This window comes from Carcharodon carcharias, chromosome 4, assembly GCF_017639515.1.
Source record: "Carcharodon carcharias isolate sCarCar2 chromosome 4, sCarCar2.pri, whole genome shotgun sequence".
Taxonomy (NCBI): Eukaryota; Metazoa; Chordata; class Chondrichthyes; order Lamniformes; family Lamnidae; genus Carcharodon; species Carcharodon carcharias.
Genome location: NC_054470.1, coordinates 25,439,502 through 25,463,761, shown reverse-complemented (window position 1 = coordinate 25,463,761; position 24,260 = coordinate 25,439,502). Strand labels below are relative to the sequence as shown.

Below are 24,260 nucleotides of genomic sequence, written 5' to 3'. Positions count from 1 at the left end.
GAAAATGCCCTTGTACAGTAATGTAGCCAAGTAACTATAATCAATTACCTGTAACATCTGCATGCCAATCCCCTCTCTCAACCTATATGGTCTAATTACTCCATCTTCGTGAATAAATCGAGGTGGGCGAAGGCTCACAACATCTTCTGATGTTTCTGTAGCTCTATCAAAAAGGAGGAAACATCTAAATAACGTACAAAAATACAATTTTTAAATGTGAAAAAAATCTCCTAGTGTATTTAAATTTCTGGCTGACTGCATTCATTCCATGTATAAAGTGCAATTTGCAGGGACTGTTATTAGGATGAACACTACTGACACACAGTGTGAAAAGTATACCTAATGCTTCACTTGGTGAACCAGCAAGAAAGCTGCTTTAGAAACTTCAATAATGAATGTAATATATTGTCCTTCTTACAAGAAATTTCTGCAATAGTGAAACCCAACTTAAAGCCAATTCATATTAAGAAGAATTGGATTGTCATGCCCACTAAGGATATTATATTTCTAACTTTCAAGGTACAGACTGCCGTCAACGTCAGGGAAACACCGATCCTTAATTTTATACGATTGTCCTGTATTTGAGGCCACTGTCCCATGTTAAATGATGTTGGGACACTGTTTTTCCCCTAATTTTATCTAGCCTTTGTAAATATGGCAATCATCTTGTTAAAACCAACTGGTAGTTAAACAGGTGATGGGCATTAATTATCCCAACTGAATAAAATAAAAAGGTACAGCTGGAACACTTTGGGTGGAAGCTACTAGGAAGTTAGTAGCGTTGAGGAGTTGTCTTGGAAACAAACCAGCTTTAACCAAGGGACTTGCCTGGATTAATTCTTCCATCACAACCTCTTATAGTGAGTAACATGGTAGCAGAGGATGTACTTTAAGCTTTGCTGATTAATTGCTGTATATGAAGCTTTCTGTCTCAGTCCTCTGAGGGAAAAGAAGTGCTGTTACTAACAATTTAAGTTGCAGAAGGATGGTGCAAAATCGCAAGTTTTGACTATCCACCAATTTTTTTCTGACTCTGAACCTTATCAGCAATGGAAGGCTGAAGTTGATATGTGGATCCGGGTTACTGCTATACCCCGGAAAGAAGCAAGGTACGGCTTTGGCGTTATCATTACCAGCCAAAAGTAAGATAAGGAGTAAAGTATTTTCAGAGTGGAAAGTGGATGATTTGGATCAAGAAGAGAGATTAAACCGTCTGATACAATTTTTGGATAAGTTCTACAAAAAGGATGAGTTATTGGAAGTGTATGAAGCTTGTATGATCTTTGATAGGTTTAGGAAATTGGATGATCAGACCATGGAAGAATATATCATGGATTTTGATAAATGGTACAGGAGACTACAGCGATTTGAGCTTGAAATTCAACTATGCTGTAAAACAAAGGATAGAGGATTCAATAGTGACTGAATTTCACGGTCAACCAAAAATAGATGAAGGTTCCAATACAAAGATGAGGTTAATGACACGAGGTCTGAAACTTGTTGTAACCCTAGCCAATTTGAGAGTATGGACAAAAATCGTGTCTGGGATGGTGATTGTAGATGTTTAAACTCAAAAAATGCACGGGGAATGATTTTCGGTGTGAATACCAATACCATTACGCAATGAACTGCCTACAGCGACGGAATTGTGTTTTTGAAGTCACCCACGAGAAAGATTAATCTGAAACTGAAAATTATGATGGTGACTGCCATGATGGAATTGTAATGATCACAGTTTGAATCCAGTGATAAGTATCTTGATGGTAGATTCCTTCAACTGTGCAGTTCTGGACAGTGGTTGCACTTCTATGGTATGCGGCATAGACTGGCTGGACTGCTATCTGGAGTGTCTCCATGCGGCAGATCGGCGGAAGGTCAAGGAGTATGAAAGCTCTACCTGCTTCAAGTTCGGAGGTGACAATACATTAACATCCTTCAAACTGGTACTCCCTTGCAATCTGTTTATCAGTACTAATGTGGTTTCTAGTGAGATACTGCTAATGTGTCGATATGCGATGAAGAAGGCTCAGATAATGCAAGATATCTAGAATGATGGAGCAGTTGTGTTTGGGGAAAAATGTGGATCTCCATTTTACATGGTCAGACTATTATTGCTTGCCACTAAGGAAGCCAGAGATTTCTCATCAAAGTTCATGAAGTTTTGTTAACTGCTGAGAATGAGAATTTGGTGGACAAAAAGAAGTTCATTTGGAAATTAGATAGTTTGCACATCCAGCGCCACAGAAACTGAAGACTCTGCTTCGAGATGCGGGAGTGGTGGATAAAGAATATGATGATCTTATTGAACAAATCACTGCTCAGTGTGGAATTTGCCTTAAATATCGCAGGACACCACCGCAACCTGTTGTGAGCTTGCCACTAGCCAGGGAATTTAACGATGCAGTGGCAATGGACTTGAAAGTTTGGGACAAGGACGGGGGTATTTTTTTATCACGATTCTTAGATATGGCAACCAGATTTAGTCTTATCCATTGTGATACATAGTAAAGACAAAAGGACCATTGTCAATAAGGTCATGGAGAAATGGGTAGGAACAGGATTAGGAACACCAACGACTTTCCTCACAGATAACGGTGGGGAATTCGCCAATGAGGAATTTCGAGATATGTACGAAAATGTAAACATCATAGTTATGCACACTGCAGCTGAGAGCCTGTTTAGTAGTGGTCTTTATGAAAGAAACCATGCAGTAATAGATGACATGTTACATAAAATATTAGCTGATCAATCAGGTTGTAAATTGCAAATGGCGCTAGCACAGGCGGTGCACTCAAAGAACTCTCTGCAAATGGTTGGTTGGGGGGGTGGGGTACAGTCCGTATCAGTCGATGTACAGAAGAAATCTGAAGTTACCTTCGGTGTTGTCAGATGCTCTCCCTGCTCTAGAAGGGACTAGCATTAGCTCCACTTTTTCTGCTCATCTGAACACTTTGCAAGCAGAAATGCTTTAATTAAGGCTGAGGTTTTGGAGAAAATTCGGCAGGCCCTACAGCACTGCATAAGACCATCAGGAATACAGTTTAGACAAGGAGACATGGTATATTATGAAAGGGAAGGCCAGAAAGAGTGGAAAGGAACTGGAAAAGTTATAGGGAGTGATGGGAAAGTAAAATTGTGCAATACAGTAATCAAACTGTTAGTACCAATTAACCGTGAAGAATGTACCCTGTCTATACTTTTACAGGTTCTGAACAGGACATAGAACGCGAGGAGGCACCATGCACTTCCAACACACATACACTGAGCAGTTATGAGGAGCAGACAATGGCAGAGACAGGGTTGACTGACTATGAACAAAGTAATACTGAGATACAGGACAACGCTATTCATCCAAAAGGGCAATTACTCAAAGTAGGAACAAAGGTAACATACATGCCAGAAGGGACCAGTGTGTGGAGGGATGCCACCTTCACAGGGAGAGCAGGAAAGGCCACTAGTACATACAAACATTGCCTACATGTGCAGGATGAAGGACAGGAGACATGGCCTATCAATTGGCAAACCGAGGTAATGATGTGGAGCCCCAGACAGCGCGGCATGAGTTCTGACAGTGGCCCTAGACCGGATCACAGTGTGCGTACGTGTGTGAATAAAAAGGTACAGCTGGAACACTTTGAGTAGAAGCTACTAGGAAGTTAGTAGCACTGAGGAGTTGTCTTGGAAATAAACCAGCTTTAACGGAGAGAACTGCCTGGATTAATTCTGGATTAATTCTTCCACCACAACCTCTTATTGAGTAACACCCTTCGCCCTCCCAATCCCCTCACTCTGACAAACCTAGCACCACTCCACCCCCTGTTCTAACTGATAATCATGCCAGAGTGTCCCTCAACCATCTCCATGAGAGTTGGTCACCCTGGTCAGTGGACTTTTTCAACTTGAATTTTAAAAGTGGACAATGCTGCCAGACAGTCAGGTGACTTAAGTAATTTCTGCACCGATGAAGAAGTGCCTCAAGTGTTTAGAAAGTTTGACAGTGGGTAGGGTGCCCTCCCTTGATAGGTATGCTGGGGACAACATGACTTGTGAATTTACAGCCCCATTCTGTGTATTTACAAAAACTCAATCAATAGCACCTTCCCAGGCAGTGTCTGAGAGCTCATGCGATCATATGAAATAGGAACAGGAGAGGCCATTCAGCCCCTTAAGCCTGCTGTCATTCAATAAGATCATGGTTAATCTGTTTGTAGAATCTGAATTCCACATTCCCATCTACTCCCACTTAACTTTTGATTCCATTACCTAAGAATCTATCTACCTCTGTTTTAAAAATATTCAATGACCCCACCTCCAATGCCATCGGAGGCAGTGTGTTCCAAAGTCACACAATCGTCAGAAAAAAATTCTCTTCATCTCTCTTCTAAAAGAGAGCGATCCCTAATTTTAAAACAGTGCCTCTAGTTCTGGACTCACACACCAGAAGAAACATCTTTTCCACATCCACCTTCTCAATACTGTTCAGGATCTTTCATACTTTAATCAAGTTACCCTTCACTCTTCTAAACTCCAGTGGAAACAAATCCAGTCTGTCTAACGTTTCCTCATAAGACAACCCTCTCATTCCAGGTATCAATCTAGTAAACCTCTTCTGAACCACCTCCAATGCATTTACATCCTTAAATAAGGAGACCAAAACTGCACAAAATATTCAAGATGTGGTCTCACTAATGCCCTGTATAACTGCAGCATAACATCCTTACTTTTATGTTCAATCCCTCTTGTAATAAAGGATAGCATTCCATTAGCCTTCTTAATTATTTGCTTTACCTGCATACTAACTTTTTGTGACTTATGCACTAGAACACCTAGATCACTGCAGCTCAGAATTCTGCAGCCGTTCTCTGTTTAAGTAATAGTCAGCTTTTTTATTCTGTCAAAGTGAACAAATTCACATTTTCTGACATTTATAATCCATCTGCCAGATTTTTGCCTATATCGATCTGCAATTTCCTTACATCTTCTTCACAACATACTTTCCCACCTATCTTTGTGTCATCTGCAAATTTAGCTTCCCTCATCTAAGTCATTGATATAAATTGTAAAAAGTTGAGGCCCAGTACAGACCCCTGTGGGACTCCACTTGTCACATCCTGCCAATCAGAAAAAGATCCATTTATGCATACATTCTGTTTTCTGGCAGCCAGTCAATCTTCAAAGAAAGGTGCAGAGAAACCAAGAGATAAAAACAAAAAACTGCAGTTGCCGGAAATCCAAACCAAAAACAGAATTACCTGGAAATACTCAGCAGGTCCGGCAGCATCAGCGGAGAAGAAAAGACTTGACGTTTCGAGTCCTCATGACCCTTCAACAGAACTGAGTAATATTAGGAGGGGTGAAATATAAGCTGGTTTAAGGTGGGGGTGGGGGGGTAGTAGCTTATGCTGAATTTTTCATTCTCTCAACCTTCAACACTTGATATCAGTATAATCAAATGAACTCTGCTCATCTGAAGGGTGTAATTTTTATACTGCTACATCTGGCTCCCTTATCCCAGTGGCAGATATGCAGATCCTTGAAAAATTGGGTGTACAACAGGATGGGGAGACATATTTAGAAGTGTAAATGTTGTCTCACAGATGCCAGTGCCCCAGAATGGCAACTAAAATGATGCTAGTTTAAAAATAGCTATATAGGAAGGAGTAGCCAATTATATTATTTTCCAGAATTATTTGGATCTTTATTCTGAAAATAGTGGCACGTTGTTAGAGTGCTATTTTTCAGATTTCCTGAATCTTTGGACGAAGTTTGAAAAATGTGCAGAAAGCTTCTGAACAAAGTTTTGAGTTACAAGCTTACCTACTAGAATTTTACCAATGACATAAATGGCTTTACGGATATTTTCTTATAAAATATTTGTGAATACTGATTAAAAACAATGCTCATACTTCTGAGATGAAAGGATACTTTGGGTCATACTGATTACATTACAAGGTTGTCAAGGAGTCAAAATAGTTTAGCATTAACTTTGTTTGTTTGTCTATGCACAATTCGCAAACATATAATAACAGATTTAGCAGGGAAAAACAAGCGAAGCTACATAATAGAGTCAAAGGAGTGGACGGCGACCCTTTGTGGGAGAGTAAGCTAGTAAGTGGCATAGAAAAAAAATCTTGTAAGCAACTTCAAATTAGGCTGTGACAGTAGGAAATTGGGGCACATGACCAAAATAGTAAAAGGCAACTTAAGGACTGACTACTGGAAGGAAGAGTGTGATCAACATGTAAAGTAAGGGAGCTGAATTGTGCAATAGCTCTCTACTTCTATGGAGAGTGAGGCGGTGAGGGAACCATAGGTTTACTCAGGCTAGATGAGCTAAGATGTTCCTTGTGTATTCTTATCCAAATTCTTGGAATACATGATCTAAATTGTGCTAGTATTAATGTGAATAATATGACTATTTTACAGTCGAAATGAGCAAAGTTGAATTTGAGCAACAGGCGAAGCTATATGTTTCACGCTGCTATTATGCAGTAGCAACACGGGTGGTATTCACCACTAACAGGATGCTGCCATCAAGCCAAAAAGACATTTTGTCTATCACACAAATGAGTAATGTAATGTGGGATGTGAATTTGCCTGTGTGATGCTAGGTATGTAGATCATATGTTCCAAAGACTGGTGAATCATATCAAACAGCATGTCCCAGCCGCTGTTCACAATGGGCAAGGTACAGTCCGTAACCAACCAGCCTGTGCTTGCAAAACTCCAAACAGAGTGTCCAACATTAGATAGGGAGGCAGTGGCATAGTGGGATTGTCTCTGGACTAGTATTCCGGGTTCGAATCCCACCACGACAGTTGGTGAAATTTGAAATAATAAATAGCTGGAATTAAAAGTTTGACGATGACCATGAAACCATTGCCGATTCTCACAAAAACCCATCTGGTTGCCCTTTTAGGAAAGGAAATCTGCTGACCTGGTGTGGCCTACATGTGACTCCAGACCCACAGCAATATGGTTGACTCTTAAATGCCCTCTGAACAAGGGCAATTAGGGATGGGCAATTGCTAGCCTAGCTAGTGATGCCCACATCCCAAGAACAAATTTAAAAAAAAAAAATTAGATGTGATTCCACGATTGGACAACATTTGCAAAATAATTCAGTGTACTGATAGAATTACAATGACAACCAATTTAATAAGGTCAGTCGGGTTCGCTACGTGGTGCATTTACATGTACTGGAAGCTACACATATTAATACATGGCCCTGTTCTTTGCAGACAGAGGATATGTACACAAATTGTGCCTTTCAGCTAAACAAAATAAGTGACAACCATTCGCTGACTCATTCCTCAGGGCAATGCCATGACCAATCACGGTCAAGCTGCCTGGTTTAAATTTCAAACAATGCTTGGCAGTTAAGGCACCATCAGTAGTGCATTCTCTATATCGTCCACTTGCCAACCAATCAGCACTCTCATCTCATATTATAAATTGTTGTTTTTCCCCTTATATTGGAATTCTTGCAAAGTGTCTTGATGAGTGCCAGATGAAACGCTTCAACATCTCTTTTTTCAGCAATACTCGAGTTCTGTATTACCAAATGACTATTTTACAGTTGTAAAAAATTAAACATTGCAAGGCTTTCAGCAGGAGTATCTGATGTATTTCATAACACTTAATTCAAACTTGGTTTGGGAAGACTTCCATGAATTTCACTACATTTCAACCAATGCAATCCTCCTCTGACACTTGCTCAGCGGAATCAGGTATGCACAATCTTGGCATCTTGCATCTGTCTTGCCAGTGTCTAACTATATGATCGGTGCTACCAAGAGTATTACCATAGTACCCCCTTGTGGTCTGAATTGGATATTGGTTCTTAGACATGCTTTTATACACATTTGTAAAATCTTTCAGTAGGCAGACTGAAAACACTTAGGGTGGGATTTTCCACAATTCAATGGACTTCTGGCTGGTACGCTGCCTCGCCTGTGGTGGGTCCTGGCTGCGATGGGGCCGGAAAATCCCAGCCTTAGTGAGAGACCGTCTGATGCATATCATCTAGCTGTTTTACAGACAGGTTAACAGTTAAAGCAAATCTCAATTCCTTCACCTGTTCACCTCTCCTTTAAAACTGAGGAAAAATATAAACCAGATCCCTTTTGTAGGCTGACTTATTTGTTTTTGTACATCACCTTTTTTGACGATTTATAAAGAAAATACATCATTCATTCCCAAATTTTTTTTATGATGAGAATAAGATCAAAAATCATAAACATGACAAAAACTGTGAAGAATTCAGGATGCTTTTGAAATGAGGGTCGGAATCGTGTGAAGTTCCTGGGAACAGGAAACAATGCAGGGGGCTCTTAATGGAGGAGAACGCAAAATACCAGCTTTCCGACAGTGGAATGAAAGTTGGTTATTAAGCTGGTGGTAGATTAAGGTCAAATCATGTTTCCCGACAGCAAGCCGCAGGAACCTATTGTTAATAAGCATATCACGCATGCTCAATAAAACAGGACTACACCAGATTAAACTCTACTTTTGGAATTAAGAATGCAGGAAACGAGAAGTACGTGTTTTCAGATTTATGACTGGTTAAATGTGGCATGCAGCAAGTGAGGTAGTTTTCCTACTGGATTTGGACTAAGTAGGAGTTGCTTGCATGGGGAACTTTGTTGAATGGGGGAGAGGAGGCACTGATGCATTGAGATTGGGTGACGGCTGTGAAAGGGGAACAGGTCATGGCTGACGACGGAGGGAGGGAGGTGGCTGTGAAAGGGGGATGGGACATGGCTGACAGAGGGAGGGTGATGGCTTGTGGGGAACAGAGGGAAGAAGCCAGAATAGACAGGCAAAGTCAATATTTACAGATGGTAGGTCAAGCATGAAGGTCAATGGTGAGGTCCTGAGAGTTCAGGATAACAGAACATAAGAAATAGGAGCACGAGTCGGTCATTTGGCCCCTCAAGCCTGCCCTGCCATTCAATAACATCATGGCTGATCTTCCCCAAGCTTCAACTCCTCTTGTGCCAGCTCCTCATAACCCTCAACTCCCTGATATTTCAAAAAGCTATCTACCTCCTCTTTAAATACTTTCAGTGATCTAGCCTCCACAACTCTCTGGAGTAGGGAATTCCAGACATTCATTACCCTCAGAGAAGAAATTCCTTCACATCTCAGTTGGTGTCCTCTTATTCTGTAACTATGTCCCCTAGTTTGAGAATCCCCCACTAGTGGAAACATCTTCTCAACATCTACCCTGTCAAGTCCCCTCAGAATCTTTTACATTTCAATAAAATCACCCCTCATTCTTCTAAACTCTAATGAATAAATGCCTAATCTGTTTAGTCATTCTTGATAAGTCAACCCCCTCATCCCAGGAATCAGCCTGGTGAATCTCTTTTGAACTGCCTTTAATGCTAGTATATCCTTTCTTAAATACGGGGACCAAAACTGTACACGGTACTCCAGGTGTGGCTTCATCAACACCTGTATGGTTATAAAAAGACTTGCCTGTTTTTAAACTCCAACCCCCAGCAATACAGGCCAAAATTCCATTTGCTTTACTAATTACTTGCTGTACCTGCATGCTAACTTTTTTGTGTTTCATGCGCAAGAACACCCAAATCCATTCGTGATGCACTTTTTTGGATCTCTCTCCATTTAAATAATAGTCTGCCTTTTGATTCTTCCTACCAAAGCAACCTCACACTTTCCTACACTAAACTCCATCGGCCAAGTTTTTGCCCACTCGCTCAACCTATCTATATTCCTTTGCAGATTCCGTATGTCCTCATTCCAACATGCCTTCCCACCTATTTTTGTGTCGTCAGCAAATTTGGATACATTACACTCTGCCCCCTCCTCCAAGTCGTTAACATAGATAGTAAATAATTGAGGCCCGAGGAATGATCATTGTGGCACTCCACTAGTTACGTCTTTCCAACTTGAAAAAGACCCATTAATCCCAACCCTGTCTTCTGTGTGTTAACTAATCCTCAATCCAAGCTGATACATTACCCCTAATGCCATGAGCTCCTATCTTGTACAATAAACTTTTATATGGCACCTTATCGAATGCCTTTTGAAAATCCAAATACACTACATCTGCTGGTTCCCCTTTATCAACTCTGCTTGTTATATCCTCAAAGAACTCTAGCAAATTTGCCAAACATGATTTCCCTTTCACAAAACCAAGTTGGCTCTGTTTGATTGCATTAACCTTTTCTAAATATCCTGCTATTTCTTCCTTAATAATGGACTCTAACATTCCTAATGACAGATGTTAGGCTGACTGGCAGGCCAAAGGTGACTGATGCAAGTCAAGGGTATCAGGGGGCAGTTCCAGTGTGCCAGGGAGAGCTAACTGATCATGACGGAACAAGCTGCAGGGTGATAGCTGGTCAAGTGATAGGGGTGGGTTGAGAGTCACCGAAGGCAGGGCAAGTCTAATATAATGATTTGCCACCGGGCCAGTGACACCCTCAATGCATCCAGGTTCCAGCCAGACAGCAGCTTCTGCATCATCTCTTGCACAGCAGCATTTTGGGAGGAAATCAAATGTTAACAGATCCAGGGAGTATAAACTCCTCTCAAACAGCCAGACTAATGCTGCTGGATGGCAGGAAGTGGATGCCTATTTGACTGCCATTCAAACATGGCGCATGGATCTTCAACACAGATAACGACAGGTCCGGCAACTTCCAGCGTGACCTCACTGGTTGGCCAGGGCCCATGCCTCTGTACATCTAACTGGCTGGTCACCATGTGATTGCTTATAGCCAGCTGCTCCCTCTCCAAGAAGAAGTGCTATGCACTTCCAATCCTGCTGTCAGGACCCATAGTGTGAGAAGATGATTCCATCCATAAACATATGATTTTGCTCCATATTTTACCTTTTTATCCCTTGAAAAGTGCTGCTGGCTAGGTCTATGATGCCTCCAGTCGGTCGTGCCACAGCTCCAACCAAGCCTTTGCCAATGCCTTTAAAGAAACCAGCTGCACCTTCCTTCTGTGCACCTACAAAATTAAAATAATTTTATTTTTCCATAACAATGAATATTTAAAATTGGATGCATTATCACAATTTTCTTTTTACCTTTAATAGGCTTTGTCACTATTCCTGTGATTCCACTCACAAAACCCTAAGAAGATAAAGAAAAAAATACCATTACATAAAAATTACATTACCCAAACATATTTCCTTTATTGAATATTACAAAGTCTACAACTCTAAACTATACTGTGTGAGAAGCAACCAAAAAAAAATCAGCAACCATCTATGCAGTAGGAGACTGCCGTTCAGTGCTTATATACTGAACTGGTAATCCAGAAATCTGGACTAATAATTGAAAGGATGCAAGTTCAAATCCCACCATGGTAGTTTGAAATTTTGAATTCAATTTTTAAATAAATCTGCATATAAAAAGTTGGAATCAGTAAAAGGAACCCTGAGGCTATGCATTATCATAAAAACCCTCCTGGTTCATAAAATCTACAATTGTTACAGTTATACACAAATATGGTTGGCTCTTAACCACCCTCTAAAATGCCCTAGCAAGCCACTCAGTTGCATAAAGCCCCTACAAAGGATAATAATGTTAAAACTGGATGGATCACTTGTCATGTGACCTCGGCAAAGGCACACCTAGCCTAGTGGACTCTGCACTGCCCCATTTACTAAAATCTGGGAAATGGTACCACAGATGGAAAAGCTGTCAAACAGTCAAGTGTCAAAGCGGTTAGCATAGAATCTTATTTTTCAGCCAATATCCTCCAGGCAGGATAGTTCCAGCATAGCTGGCAGGACAGTGGTAGGTGGGGGAAGTGAAATAACTCTGGGAGTTAGCTGATGAATCAATGCTATATGTCCAACACCAGTTGGAGGAAGTATTGAGGATAACAAGTGTCCTTCATGGTGGACTTCAATATCCAAGAAGAGTTTCTTGGTAGTAACTACCAGACTGCCAAACAGGATTTGCAGCTGATGGTGAAGGAAACATGAGACACTAATATACTTGTGCTAATCTTCACCAATTTACTTGACACAGATGAGTTTGTTCATGATAATATTGTTGGAATAACCACTGCACAGTTCATGTGGGGATCAGGGGCTGGATTTTCATGCCTCCACCATGGCAGAACAGAGGCAAAACACATGATGGATAGGACCGAATTCTGGGCTTCACAACGCCTATTCCTGTCACTGGCAATTTTTAAACTGTGCGGGATAAGGGTGTGGATAGCAAGCCTACAGCTGTCCCAAACTTGCTGGCTCCACTGTATAAGCATTTCAGACCCCCCTGTAATTTTGATGGACTTGGGCTGGCTTCTGAAGAATATGTTGTTCACACCAGCTGAGTAGTGTTGTCAACAGTGGTAGAACTTTAGCTTGGAATCGGAGCCTTATGACAGGAGAGTTCAAAGTTGTTGCCAACTTCACATGCCATAATGAAATACTGTATGAAACGTTACATATTTTTTAATGCAGTGATTTATGATAGGGCTTTGTTCTTAAAAGATTGACCAGCATTAGGAAAGTGGAAAAGTCTTCTGACACATTATGCCTTGAACAATATTGATATTCAGATCTGACTGTGTCAATGTTCTCATTGACCTAATCTTTCTATTGAATAAGTCAGACATTTGTTTCCCTGCTTTAAAGCTTGAACAGATGGCTGAGCTCTTTCAAGGACTTCAAAGGCATTAATGTATTCAGCCCTGAAAGTTCAGTTGACACAGCTGTGAAATGGAATTTTATTATGAATGTTTGCTTGAGTTCCAAACCCCACTAATGGATTCAGCTCAGCAGAGACTGTTAAAAGTTATTCAACAGAATCTCATTATGCATGCTTGGCTGAGCTCCAAACCCCACTAATATTTCAGGCCAGCAAGAATTGTTCATACAGCCATGAAAGTTGCTGTGCATTTGTTTATTCCATTTAGTGGTCGTAAAATTGTCAAGATAATGTTTTTTTGAAGTGGTATCTGAATAGGGTTGTTGGTTTTGACAGTTTCATGAGCATATCAAATTTCTCAAAAGTTATTATTGGATTCCGAGTTCTGTACATAATGGATTCAGGGTGAGTGGGCATGGGGGTATAGGGACATGAAGGGGATTTGGAGAAAATGGGGATGATGGGCAGGTGAGGTAGGCCAGTAGGGGTGTGATGGTTGCGGGCCTCAGACTCATCTACAGAACAGAGCTGATGTCCCAGTGGATTGGGGCAAGCCATTTAACATGCCTACCTCAGCATTCGCCTGCCCCCTTTCCATCTTAGCGGTAGCCCTGACTCCAACCTGTCGCCACCATCCTCCATGAAAGTAGCATTAGTGGGCACTGCGCAGGAAGTGGAATCCTGATGCTTTTAAATGGCCCAAAATGCGATTCCTGGCTTCAGACCAAGGATACTGTTCATTGTGTTACATCACCACTGTGCTAAGGGAAGATTAACACCAACAGTTCCAATTGACTATACATAGAATGGTAACAGCAAAAAGAATGCCATTCGGTATGTTGTGTCTATGCTGGCTCTCTCTAAGGGCTTTGCAGCTTGTCCCATTCCTTTGCCTTTCTCCCTTAGCCCTGCAATTTTTTTATCTCCAGATAGATCATGAAAGCCACGATTTAATCCACCATACGCTCAGGCAGTCCATTCCTGAACCTTGTGCTGTCTCTGGTCCTTTTGACAATCATCTTCCATCAATATCCTGTGGTTCTCAATCCTTCTACCAATAGGAACAATTTCTCTGTAATCTAATCTGTCCAGACCCCTCATGAGTCTGAGCATCTCTATCAAATCTCCTCTCAACTTGCTCTTCTCTACAGTCCCAGCAACTCCAATATATCTATCAATCCATCTGTGAGTCTCCGTGGGTCATTATATACCAGAAGAGCAGAATTATATGCGATCACAATCTGTAGAGTTAAGGCCTAGCATATCTGGATGGCCAATTCTGATCTAATGAACGACGTAGAAAAAGGATATTGGGAGCGGCGTGAGGCATGTTTGAAAATTACGTGCCATGGAAGCAACAACACAAGAATATAAGTGTGTTAAACAGAGGAAATAGCACTCGATACAGTTATGTGATTTCACAAACAATGGGTCAGGTTGAAGATCTGTGTGCCACAGCCATTCATAAATGGTGGTCAACAGATAAGCAACTAACCCTCAACCGACTACATTGGAGCCACAGCTAGGACCATGGGAAAAGGAAAGCTTGGAACAACTGAGTTATTTAGGGTAATGTTGCTAAGCAAATGATTGGTACGCTGTGACAGGTTACTTCTTTACTTCTGACGTCAGTAAGGGTGAGAAAGCAGTGTAGGAATCTTCTGGGGTAGAATCAAAAAAATACAGCATAGGAGGACATTTGGCCCATTGTACATGTGCTGGATCTTAGAAGAATAATGCAATTAATCCCATTTCCCTGCTGTACTCCCATAGCCTTGTAATTTTTTCCTTTCAAGTATTTATTACATTCTCTTCTGAAGGCAGGATTTTCCACTCCCTTTGCAGTGGGCGTCATAACAAGCAGGAGTGGAAAATATCAGAAGATTGCAAAAATCAGTTTCATGTTGCCATAAAACCAGTTTGCGACTGTCCACCCATCAATGGTGGGCCGCATTTCCCGCTGCTGCATGTTGGGAAGCTAATTTCAATACATTAGAATCTCATTGTAAGCCTTGCTAGCCAGAATCATCCCCCACACTGGATTGAGCTCACAATGGAGTGATTGCATGCCGTGTTTCACAATGGTACACAAGTGACTTGCAGTTGGTGAGCTGCACTTTACTTGGGACTTCGAGGTTTGTTTGCCTACCTTGCTTTGGGCAGCGCTCACAGTTATCAGTGCCAGATTTCGCAGGCAGCACCACATCACTTAGAGTGGGGCTCACGGGCAAGTCTCCACCTAGCCAGATCAGCCATAAGGCGGGGGTGGCTGTTTAATGGCTGCAGGACTATGGCTTGCTTGGGGAAGGGAGAGAAGTGGCCTCAGGCAAGGGAAGAGGCTGCAGGTCCAGGGCTGAACTGTGAAAGAGTGGGATATCCCATAGTGTGTATGGGAGCACATGTTGATCTGTGCAACTAGCCTCAAGATGGTGAGGGCTGAGCCAGTCTCCAGAGGAGATGACAGGGCATGTGTGAGGGAGGGAGTGGGTGGTGATGCCCCTTGAGCTGGCAGTGAGATGCCAATGAACGTGTGATGGGCTTGTGAGTACATGAGTTTAGAGTGATGAGATATTTGATTTACCCAGGCGGCATAGTTGAGAACATTCATCCTCTTTCTGAACTGGATGGCCAATAGCTTCTGTGCAGCATTGGCACTGACCACCACTGCCATCATCTTCCAAGCCAGAGTGGTGAGATTGCTGAACCTCCTGTGGCCAGAACAGGGATAGAGGGCATTACGGCGGGCCTCCAAAAGGCATTCCAGGAACGGGCTGCTGAGCTCTTCTTGGTTTTCGGGGCCATGTCTTCATTGGAGCAGCGCTGGGCTGCAAGCCCTGAACTGTGTGCGGCTGCAATTTAGATATAGCACCCGGAGTGAAGAAACGGTAAGGTAACGGCAGGTGATTCAGAGGCCGCCCGACAGCAATACAGTATGTTTTTTGTGGCTGCATAATTAATAAGGCGGGATGCAGATGATATGGTGCAAAAACCCGCCCTTGCGGCTGGTAGGAAAAATATCTTTTTCATGCCCGCCACCTCACTTAGTGCGAATCTTGGAAAATTCTGGCCTGATTATTACTGTTAAATCTGTTTCCATCATCCTTGCAGGTAACACATCCTTGCAGGTAACATACTCTAGATAACAGTAGTTGATCACAGTAGTTTAGCATGTAGCAAAAAAGCTTCCTCATGCCACCTGTGGTTCTTTTGCCATTTACCTTAAACCGGTGTCCTCCAGTTACTGGCTCTTCTGATAATGGAAATAGCTTCTCCTTACTTACTCAATCAAAACCTCATGACCTAATGTAAACCCAATTTAAGAAAGGAGGGAGAGGGAGAATGGAGAACTACAGACCTGTTAATTTGATGTCTGTAGTAGGCAAAATGTTAGAATCTATTATGAAGGATGTGATAATTAGACACTGGAAAATAATGACACGACTGAGCAGAGTCAACATGGATTTATGAAAGGTAAATCATATTTCACAAACCTGTTGAGAGTTTTTTATGAGGGTGTAATTTGTAGCACAGACAAAGGAGAACCAATGGATGTGGTGTATTTGAATTTTAAGAAAGCTTTTGAAAGGTCCCACACAGGAGGTCAATAAACAAAATTAGTGTGCATGGGATTGGGGGTAATATATTAATACTAATTGAGAATTGGTTAACAGACAGAAAACAGAGTAGGAATAAACTGGTCATTCTCAGGATGGCAGGCTGTTACTAGTGGGGCACTATAAGGAGCAGTGCTAGGGCCACAGCTGTTCACAATCCATATAAATAATATGGATATGGGGACAAATTGTAATATTTCCAAATTTGCTGATGACAACTAGGTGGGAATGTAAGTTGTGAGGAAGATGCAAGTAGGCTTCAAGCAGACTGAGACAGGCTAAGCGAATGGGCAAGAACATGGCAGATGGAATATAATGTGAACAAGTGTGAAGTTATCCATTTTGGTAGAAAAAACAGATAAACAGAATATTTCTTAAATGGTGAGAGGTTGGGAAGTTTTTGTGTCCGAAGGAACCTGGGTGTCCTTGTTCATGAGTCGCTAAAAATTAGGATGCAGGTGCAACAATCAATAAGGAAGGCACTGGTATGTTGGCCTTCAGTTCAAGGGGATTTGAGTACAGAGGTAAAGATGTCTTGCTGCATTGTATGGAATCTTGGTGAGACCTCACCTGGAGTATTGTGTACAGTTTTGGTCTCCTTATACCTACCGTAGAAAGAATGCAAAGGAGGTTTACCAGATTAATCCCTGGGACAGCAGGATTGTCTTTTTAGGAGAGATCTTGTCTCTATGAATAAGGTTGCAGAGTAATGTGCAACTTGTCTGCTTTCAGCTTTTGTAGATTTGCCAGAAAGGTACCTGAATTCCAAGGCTTTGATTAGCCTTTTAACTTAGAATGAGGAAGGATCACAAAACTAGGGTCACACTCCCTGCAATGTAGAAGGTTAAGGGGCATTTTGATTCATCTTTTCAAAATATTAAGGGGAACTGATAGTTTCTCTGTTTCTATCCTATTTCCACTATTTATGGAGTTAAGGACATGGGGACAAGTCTAAAAGTTAGAGCTAGGCCTTTCAGGGGTGAAATAAGGAAACACTTCCACAGACAAAAGGTGGTAGAAGTTTGGAACACTCTTCTGCTGGTGGCAGCTGATTCGAAGTTAAATGCTCAATTAAATTGGAGATTTTTGTTGACCATAGGCATAAAGGACAAAGGCAGGTATATGCAGTTAGGTCACAGGTCAGCTATGATTTCATCAAATAGTGGAACAGGCTCCAAGGGGCTAAAAATGCCCTACTCCTGTTGTTATATACTTATGTGTCTATATCATGCACTGTGTTGTGGGGGATGAGGAAGTAATTTAGCAAATCCTACCGACACTAAGCCTTTTCCTCCACGTGCAATGCCTTCCTTAATCCCACTTGGTTGTTTGTTCATGGCTTCCCTACGTCTCTGCTGGTACTCTTCATCCATCGTTATAGCGGCTACACCTTTTGCCATTGCACCGGTTATTCTAGAAGCAGCGCCGGCAATACCACCTGCAGGAACAGTTTAGAATAAGTAACATTATGACTGATAACTGTTCTGCAATTTATTCATTTATAATTATTATATTTCTTCAACATTCTTGACTTTATCTATGTGGAAAGAATCCATGTGCAAGGTTTGTAAACATTGCAAGTTTAAGGAATCATTAAAGTTTTCAAAAATAATAAACCAGTCACTAAATGGATGGAAAAAAAATCCACCTGTTCTTTATAAACTAAATGGGTTTGTCATAGATTCTCCCCAATTTATTTTACCTTCCAAGAATTTACACAGTACATTGTGCAAATGAAAGCAAAGTGCTGGAATCTGAAATAAAAACAAAAAGTACTGGAAAAACTCAGCAGGTCTGCCAGAAGCTGTGAAAGGAGAAACAGAGTAAATGTTTCAAGTTCAATATGGCTATTCATTGGAACTGTTTTTTTTTGAGCTGGGAAGGGGTCGGAGAGAAGAGAAAGGGAAGGGGAAGATGGATCCGGATGAGCGTTGCTACCAATAAGATGTTTGAGTCTGCATTCCTTAACACCTGAAAGGAAGAGAGAAAGTTTTTTGTTAAGGCATTCTAAGCGATGAAGAATGAAATGAAAGTGGAGTCAAGGACAGCTCTGAGATAGGGTGAGTTGATGCTGCTGGACAGAGAGGTTGAGTGTGTGCACATGGCACTCAGTGTGGAACTCAGGATGTTGCAAGAACAGCAGTCTGAGGAATGTTGTATGTCTCGGAGATAGCTGTAATCTTGGGTGGATTTGAAAATGAAGGATAAAACTTCAGTTGGAATCCATATGGGGTAAGTTGTAGCTGGAGACAGTCTCTGAGGAAGGAGATGGGGCTGTGAAAGTGAGTTTTGGCAAACCTTTAATCAAAACCAGGAGGGGAATGGAAAGTAATGAAAGCAATGCAAAACAGTGAACAAGGTGAAAGACAAGAGCAGAACTTCAAGCTAGGCATTCCTGGAAGAAAGGTGGCAGGGAATTAAATATAAAAATGAAAGCAAAATACTGCAGATGCTGGAGATCTGATATAAAACCAGAAGTACTGGAAAATCTTAGGAGGTCTGGCAGCATCTGTAGAGATAGAAACAGAGTTACCATTTTGAGTCCAATATGGCTCCTCTTCAGAACTCAAAAAATATTTTTTCCAGTTCTTCTGCAAAGTTATGGAAGACAATTATAAGAAACGACAAGGAAATTCATCCTTTAGTGTTCTATTAAGAACTGATAACTTGAGTTTACATATATCTTGATAGTCTTCACTCTTCAATTTACTGTGAAGAAAAATTTAATACCCCAACCCAACACTATCACTGAAACCTCCTAGAATTCGGTGGAAGACTTGAGTGGTGGTGAAGAAAAAGCATATGAATGTATGAACTATGTGCATGCATAATAATATGTAAAACTTTACTACAGATGCAGATAATTGTTGCATATTTGTCCACACTCGTTGTGAAGTGTTTATTTGCTGCTCTGTAGGGAACAAATAGCAGTCTGATTATCTTATATTTAGAAGCATGCCCTTACTGCACAATATCTAACTATACAATTGTGCAATGTGGATGTAATAATGGTATTTCACTGTGATTTGAACCAGATATGATGGCCTGAATCTTTCGAGCAGTGACAGTGATGAGCAAATTGGTGCTGTGCTCAAAGATTCTCCTGACCCGATGCTGCTGCGCATTTCTTCCGGGATTTTCCAATCCTGGCTGTCAGAGGGAGCTTATGTTTAAGGTTGCATGGAGTGCCAATCAAGAGGGCTGCTTTGTCTTGGATGGCATTGAACTTCTTGGGTATTTTTGGAGCCGCATTCATCCAAGCAAGTGGAGAGTCACACTCATGACTTGTGCCTTGTAGATGGTAGACAGGCTTTGGGGAATCAGGAAGTGAGTTACTCGAAGCAAAATTCCCAGTTTGGGAATTGTTCTTGTAGCCACAGTATTTATATGGCTGGTCCAGTTCAGTTTCAGATAATGGTAACTCTAGGATGTTGATTGTGGAGAATGTTGATATTTGTTTCCTTTGGACGTCTGGCATGCTTTTCTCTTCCCCTAATGTAAATATTAACGCAAAGTAATCACTCAACACATCCACCTTTACTTTAGTTTCATTGACAGTATTACTGTTACCAGTTTTCAAGTGGCCCACATTGGTCCTTTTCCTGTCCTACAAGAAAAGGTCATTGGGCCAAATCTTCCGGTGTCTGGATTGTTAGAGACTGAACATATGACTGCAGAAATGCATCAGGACCCTGTGGAAGTCTTGACACAGACCTAAGTGGGAATCGCCTGGGAAGTTTAAACTTCCAATGGACAATTCCCCTTATCCCTGGGACCCTACGCGAATGCCTCCAACTCTGAGCTAGTGCATGAGACGTCGGACAGTTCCATGGCATTTACTTGGATAGTTGCTCAGGAAATATAATGGCCTGAATCTTCCGAGCAGCAACAAGAGGATTGCTGCTCAAAGATTCTCCTGGCCCGATGCTGCTGTACATTTCTTCCGGGACCTTCCAATACTGCCTGTCAAAGAAATGCGCATGTCTTTTTCATGTAGGACAGAAAAAGGTGGTCAGGACCAATGTGGGTCACTCAAACTGGTAACAATAATATTGTCAATAAAAATAAAGTAATGGTAGATGTGTCGAGTAATTACTTTGTGTTAGTATTTACATTAGGGGAAGAGGGTAGCATGCCAGACATCCGAAGGAAACAAATATCAACATTCTCCACAATCCACATCCTGGGGGTTACCATTGACCCGAAGCTGAACTGGACCAGTCATATAAATACTGTGACTACAAGAACAGGTCAGAGACTGGGAATTTCATGTCGAGTAGCTACGAGAGCAGGCCAGAGGCTGGGAATATACAGTGAGTAATTTACCTCCTAACTCCCCAAAGCCTGTCCACCATCTGCAAGACACAGGTGAGGAGTGTGATGGAATCCTCTCCACTTGCCTGGGTGAGTGCAGCTTCAACAACACTCAAGAAGCTCAATGCTGTCCTAGAGAAAGCAGCTTGCTTGATTGGCATCTCATTCAGCAATTTAAGCATTCACTCCCTCCACCACTGATGCAGCACGTGTGTACCGTGTACAAAATGCAATGCAGTAACTAGTCAAGCCTCCTTTGACAGCACCTTCCAAACTCACAACCTCTACAAGGGCAGCAGATGCATGGAAACACCATCACCCGCCAGTTCCCCTCCAAGTCACACAATATTTCGACTTGGAACTATATCGTCAAGCATGACCTGGAGATCCTTCTGCACGAGGTCGAGGCCCACCCCAGGAAGCCTCCCAGCTCCACCAAGGCAACCTGGGTCAAGATCACCTGGCTCCAATGGGTAAGTGCATTAGTGACCTTCTGCACAACAGTACGGTGAGTAAGATGCTCCTCCAACACATGCAGTTTGGCCTCAATGCATGTAGCATAGCTGGCCTTGTGTGTACACAATATGCATGATGCTCTGCGGTGCAGCAGGAGCAAATATCCATGGTCAAGAGGAAACAATTTATGCTCTTTGAACAGAGGAAACTGGTGGAGAGACATGTGAGACACCTTGGTGGAATCTCCAAGTACTGTGCCTTGGTAAGCCTCCATTTTACTGTTTCCAGGGACCTTTGATATTCTGCATTTTAATTTGGTCCCTAACTCTTCAAATTCTCTTAGGTAGAACTAGGAGTGATGTTCTGCTAAGTCGTTGGTTCACATATGGACACAAGTGGATCCTCCCCATCGCCCACTCCAAGTTGCTCTCCAGCCCCGAGGAGACGTCCTTAAACTTCACACCAGGCAGACAGCACCACCTTTGGAGCTCTTGGTTACTGCTGCAGAGAATCTACCCCCCTATCACATTCCTCTTTGCTCCCCCTCCTTAATGACATCCTATACCATGGTCAGTCTGCTCATCCACCTTGCAGTTCTTCTCCTAGTGCTGAAAGGTAACCAGCACCTCGTATCTGTTGGACAAAGTCAGGGGCTGAGGCTCACCCCTTGCTACATGCTGATTCCCCATATCTGCCTGACTCAGTCACACACTCCTATCCCAGTCCATTGACTAGCTCTATTCTACCTAACCTAAGGGGTGTGGCTTCATCCTGGAACAAAGTATCCAGGTAAATCTCCCCCACAATGTCCATGACTCAGACTCCAGCTCAGTAACATTAAGCCAAAGTTGAGCAAGTTGCATATACGGTTGTCCAGGACTGCAGCGCATTTCAGCGACTCCCAAAGCTGCAGTCATGGCACACCACCAGCCATGCCATTTCTGTCCAACCTTATTTATCTAATTGGTGAATTAGTTAATCATTTACACAGCTAAAGTAATAGAAGGTTGCACCGTCCCACCTTAGAGACAAAGGAAGAAAACTCACCAACTACTGGAGACTGAAAACAAAGTAGAAAAAAAACACTTTTCCCCTCTGCACCAAATTCCCATGTGAGCCAAATTCCCAGCTACACATGTCTACATGTTACTCCAGCATATTCTCCTCTCTGTGCATCCCCTTATACCATACAGGACTACCTTAAGTATGACAGATTGGTGGCTAGTAGGGATGCCAGCTGAGCTCCAGCATCACAGCCTATCCCCAGCATCACAGCCCATCCAGCCATTGGGACACCACCAGAAAGACTCAGCATTCAGAAGAAGGTGGTGAGACTTCCATGCTTATGGAGGGAATTTACCATCCTCTGGTTCCCAGGCCCCTTAGCTGGATGTTCCATCTGCTAGCTGGGCCCAAGTGAGGGCAGCTGCCCCTGCAGAGTGATGCAGGTAGTGCAGTGAGAGTTAGGGCCCCAACAGGACCCTGCACAAATTAAGCTGACCGCCACGACACTATGAAGCTGACCGCCACGGCACTCACTGCCATACAGACAGGAACTTGAGCAGTCTGTCCCCAGCTCCTCCAATGCAACAAGGGGAGCACTATATAATAGTGCATGACATAATGAAGTGTTGATGAAATCTCTGATATGGTTCCTGTAAAGAGGGAAAAGATGAAAACTGGGACAGTTGAACTATTTTGATCAAATTATCAGGACACCGGGACATTGAATGAAAAACCAGGACATCTCACCACCAAAGCATTCTATGCCTCCTTCTTGCAGGCATTCAGCATCCTGGTACCTATCTGCTTTGGACTCATATACGTTGTGAGCAAGGCATTTGAAGCTGCTGCTGCTGCTCCATCTGTGCTTTATGGGATGGAGCTGCTGCCATTCCAGGTTGCAGATTTTAAAAGTGATTTTCTTAATACTCTGGAGGCTGAGCTTGAAGGTACAGGACTCCTTCCCAGTGTTCAAATGTGCTGGATGTGGCTTTAAAGTGGCTTTAAAGGGAATCCTCCTTCCACTCTCCCCTCCCTGCCAGAATCTCAACTTGCTTGCCTGCAGTGTTTGGCGGTTTAAAAGTTGCAGAGAAAAACAAAGGAAAGTTGCTGCACTTTACTCATGACACCTTCCTGGCCTGGCAAATGTCTTCCTGACTCAACAGAAGAAATTACATTTATTCATTATGCAAAAAGCCTGGGTCCCAACTAAAATGGCGGGCAGTGAAGAAAAGAGATTTTATTCCCATCTTATACTGTGGAACCAACATCAGTGGGGGAAGATATGCATTTCACACAACCGACATCCCCAAACTGTCAAAAAGGCATATAAATACAGCGAGGGTTCGGGAAGTGGGGAAAACTGGATATCCTCCAAAGGAAATCAAAGTGTGACCATTCGTGCATCAAAAAGCGCCTCTGCACTCGGATGAAAATTCAGCCCTACAACTCGGGCACATAGCTCAAAACTTAAAGTCAGGACGTTCAGAAGTGAAGTTAGTAAACACCTCTATATTCAAAGGATGGTATATCTTCTGCAAATATCAGTTGATTCTAGGTCAATTTTTAATTTTAAATCTAAAATGGACAGATTTTAGTTAGCCAGAGTTATAAAGAATATGCGGAAAAGACTAGCATGTGGAACTGGGTTACAACTCAGCTAAAATGTCATTGAATGGTGGAATAGATTTAAGGGGCTCAATGGCCTATTCAAATTCCTACATTCTTAACTCTTTGCATCTTTTTAATATTCTTGAAGGTGGAGCAAGAAAACAACCAGTAAGACGGTACCAGGTACTATTAAAACAACTACAGCAGCAACGACAATAATAATCATTCATATAGCACCTTTATCTAGAAAAATGTCACAATATGATGATTAATTATTAAGATGTTTTATTTCCTACTAAATGAACAGATGGAGTAAGAGTTATGTTCAGATTTAATTCAAATCAGTGCAATTGTAATAGCAACACGATACTGAACATGCTGCACATCTAGCAATTTGATACAATTGAGAATCTTTCTAAACCACAGAGGGCAGTTAAGACTCAACCATGTTAGTCAGGGCATGGAATCACACCATATTAGGTCAGAAAGGATAAGGATGACACTTTCCTTGCTTGAGTGACATTAGTGAACCAACTTGTTTTTTAAAACAGCAATCCAATAATGTCATGGCCAATTTCACAAGTGCTGTTTTTTTATTTCCAGGTTTTCTTTCAAC

General features: G+C 42.0%; 1 protein-coding gene across 7 annotated transcripts in view; it reads right to left on the bottom strand.

Moving 5' to 3' along the window:
* Window positions 1-24,260, bottom strand: part of vps13a (vacuolar protein sorting 13 homolog A) — a 524,014-nt gene that overhangs the window by 49,257 nt on the left and 450,497 nt on the right. For all 7 annotated transcript variants that reach the window (XM_041186720.1, XM_041186723.1, XM_041186721.1 and 4 more), the window contains 4 exons: window positions 17,536-17,699; window positions 11,069-11,114; window positions 10,866-10,989; window positions 49-163 (listed from right to left, as the gene is read on the bottom strand). In XM_041186720.1, the coding sequence (XP_041042654.1) occupies window positions 49-163; window positions 10,866-10,989; window positions 11,069-11,114; window positions 17,536-17,699 (449 nt within the window). The remainder of the gene's footprint in view (window positions 1-48; window positions 164-10,865; window positions 10,990-11,068; window positions 11,115-17,535; window positions 17,700-24,260) is intronic.